The 1,911-nt window shown below is 40.3% G+C and overlaps 1 protein-coding gene across 5 annotated transcripts in view; it reads right to left on the bottom strand.

Annotated features, from left to right (window-relative positions):
* The window catches only part of LOC116694206 (1-phosphatidylinositol 4,5-bisphosphate phosphodiesterase zeta-1), a 20,770-nt gene that overhangs the window by 11,079 nt on the left and 7,780 nt on the right, over positions 1-1,911 (bottom strand). For 4 of the 5 annotated variants that reach the window (XM_032523795.1, XM_032523799.1, XM_032523796.1 and 1 more), the window contains one exon: positions 481-675. The exons of the other annotated variant lie outside the window; for it this stretch is intronic. In XM_032523795.1, the coding sequence (XP_032379686.1) occupies positions 481-675 (195 nt within the window). The remainder of the gene's footprint in view (positions 1-480; positions 676-1,911) is intronic. 5 annotated transcript variants of the gene reach the window in all.

Genomic DNA, 1,911 nt, shown 5'->3' with positions numbered 1-1,911 from the left:
ACACACACACACACACACACACACACACACACACACACACACACACACACTGTAATTAAACAAATGCCTAAGGGAATAAGAAGGTTTTGAGTTTTCTTTTGAATGTGGACACAGTTGTGAGGATCTCAAGTCATCAGGCTCTTGTTCCAGAGAGCAGGACCACAGTAACTGAACCTGGATCTTATTCTGGGTAAAATCTAGAAGGCCTGATGACCTGAGACTCCTAATGGGGTTTTGATCAGTGAGCCACCCATTTAGTGCTTTATAGACTATTCGCAGGATTTTGAAAGTGATTTTGTATTGTACCGGGAGCCAATGAACTAATTTGAGTACCGCAGTAATTTGTTCAAATTTACGTGTACGTGTAAGGACTCTTATGGTTGCAGTGTACTGTACATCCAACTATATGTGTACAGTACACAAACAGTCTATATCGGTCTCTGTTTTTAAGAAATCTGTTCTTAAATCTAACTGACTTACTTTTGTTTTTGACCCTGCCTTTCTGGGAGACCAGAACTTTGCTTTGGTTTGCTGATCCTCGTCCTCCAAATCATCCTCCTCCTCCTCTCCCTCTCCCTCATCTACACTCTCCTCTGCCTGTGTCCCTGCTGCATCCTCCGTCTTAATGGGAGGCTTTAGCTTTTTATTCTTGATGAGGATCTTATACTTCAGGTCCTGGCATCGCCACAAATACACATACAGTATGAATTCACACATTAATAAATGCAAAGGTAACCTTAAACATGGGAACCTACAGTAAATTTGACCCGCACCATTGCACAGTTGCATCAGTCAAACAAACTCAAACTTAGGAAACAAACCATCAAATCTAAACATTTAATTTGCACCACCCACCCCCTCTCTGATTTGTCAAAAAGATGTTATTCTTCAAAGAGTCACTCAGTAGCCTCATCCACATTGGTGTATACACACAGCCAAGTTTGGTAGGATACAGGAGCAGAAAGCAGCAGGTGTACTAAATCACTGAATCACACATACATTGGGGCTCAAAACTTTGGGCACCCCAGGTAATAATTTGTATTAATGTGCATAAAGACGCCAAGAAAAGATGGAAAAATCTCCAAAAGGCATCAAATGACAGATTATACATTCGTATAATATGTCACAAAAAGTTAGATTTTATTTCCATCATTTACACTTTCAAAATAACAGAAAACAAAAAATGGCGTCTGCAAAGGCTTGGGCACCCTGCAGAGTTTATAGCATGCACCGCCCCCGTTGGAAAGTTGAGATATGACATTGTTGTGGATTGTTCTCAATCATTGTCTGGAAAGACTAGGTGATGTAAATCTTAAGGTTTTAAATGCCTAGACTCATCTGACCTTGCCCCAACAATCAGCACCATGGGTTCTTCTAAGCAGTTGTCAAGAAAACTGAAACTGAAAATAGTTGACGCTCACAAAGCAGGAGAAGGCTATAAGAAGATAGCAAAGTTTTCAGATGCCAATATCCTCTGTTTGGAATGTAATTAAGAAAGAGCAGTCATCAGGAACAGTGGAAATTAAAGCAAGATCTGGAAGACCAAAAAAAATATCAGACAGAACAGCTCGCAGGATTGTGAGAAAAGCAAGTCCAAACCCACGTTTGACGGAACGATCCATCCAGAAAGACCTGGCAGACACTGGAGTTGTGGTACATCATTCCTCTATAAAGAGATACTCGTACAGATATGGTCTTCATGGAAGAGTCATCAGAAGAAAATCTCTTCTACGTCCTCACCACAAAAAAATCAACATTTTAAGTTTGCAAACGAACACATAGACAAGCCTGATGCATTGTGGAAACAAGTTCTGTGGACCGATGAGATTAAAATAGAACTTTTTGGCCGGAATCAGAAAAGGTACATTTGGAGAAGAAAGGGCACAGAATTTAATGAAAAGAACCTCTGTC

This window comes from Etheostoma spectabile, chromosome 8 (genome assembly GCF_008692095.1).
Source record: "Etheostoma spectabile isolate EspeVRDwgs_2016 chromosome 8, UIUC_Espe_1.0, whole genome shotgun sequence".
Classification (NCBI taxonomy): domain Eukaryota; kingdom Metazoa; phylum Chordata; class Actinopteri; order Perciformes; family Percidae; genus Etheostoma; species Etheostoma spectabile.
The sequence above is the reverse complement of the archived record's forward strand: the minus strand, read 5'-3'. Positions and strand labels throughout refer to the sequence as shown.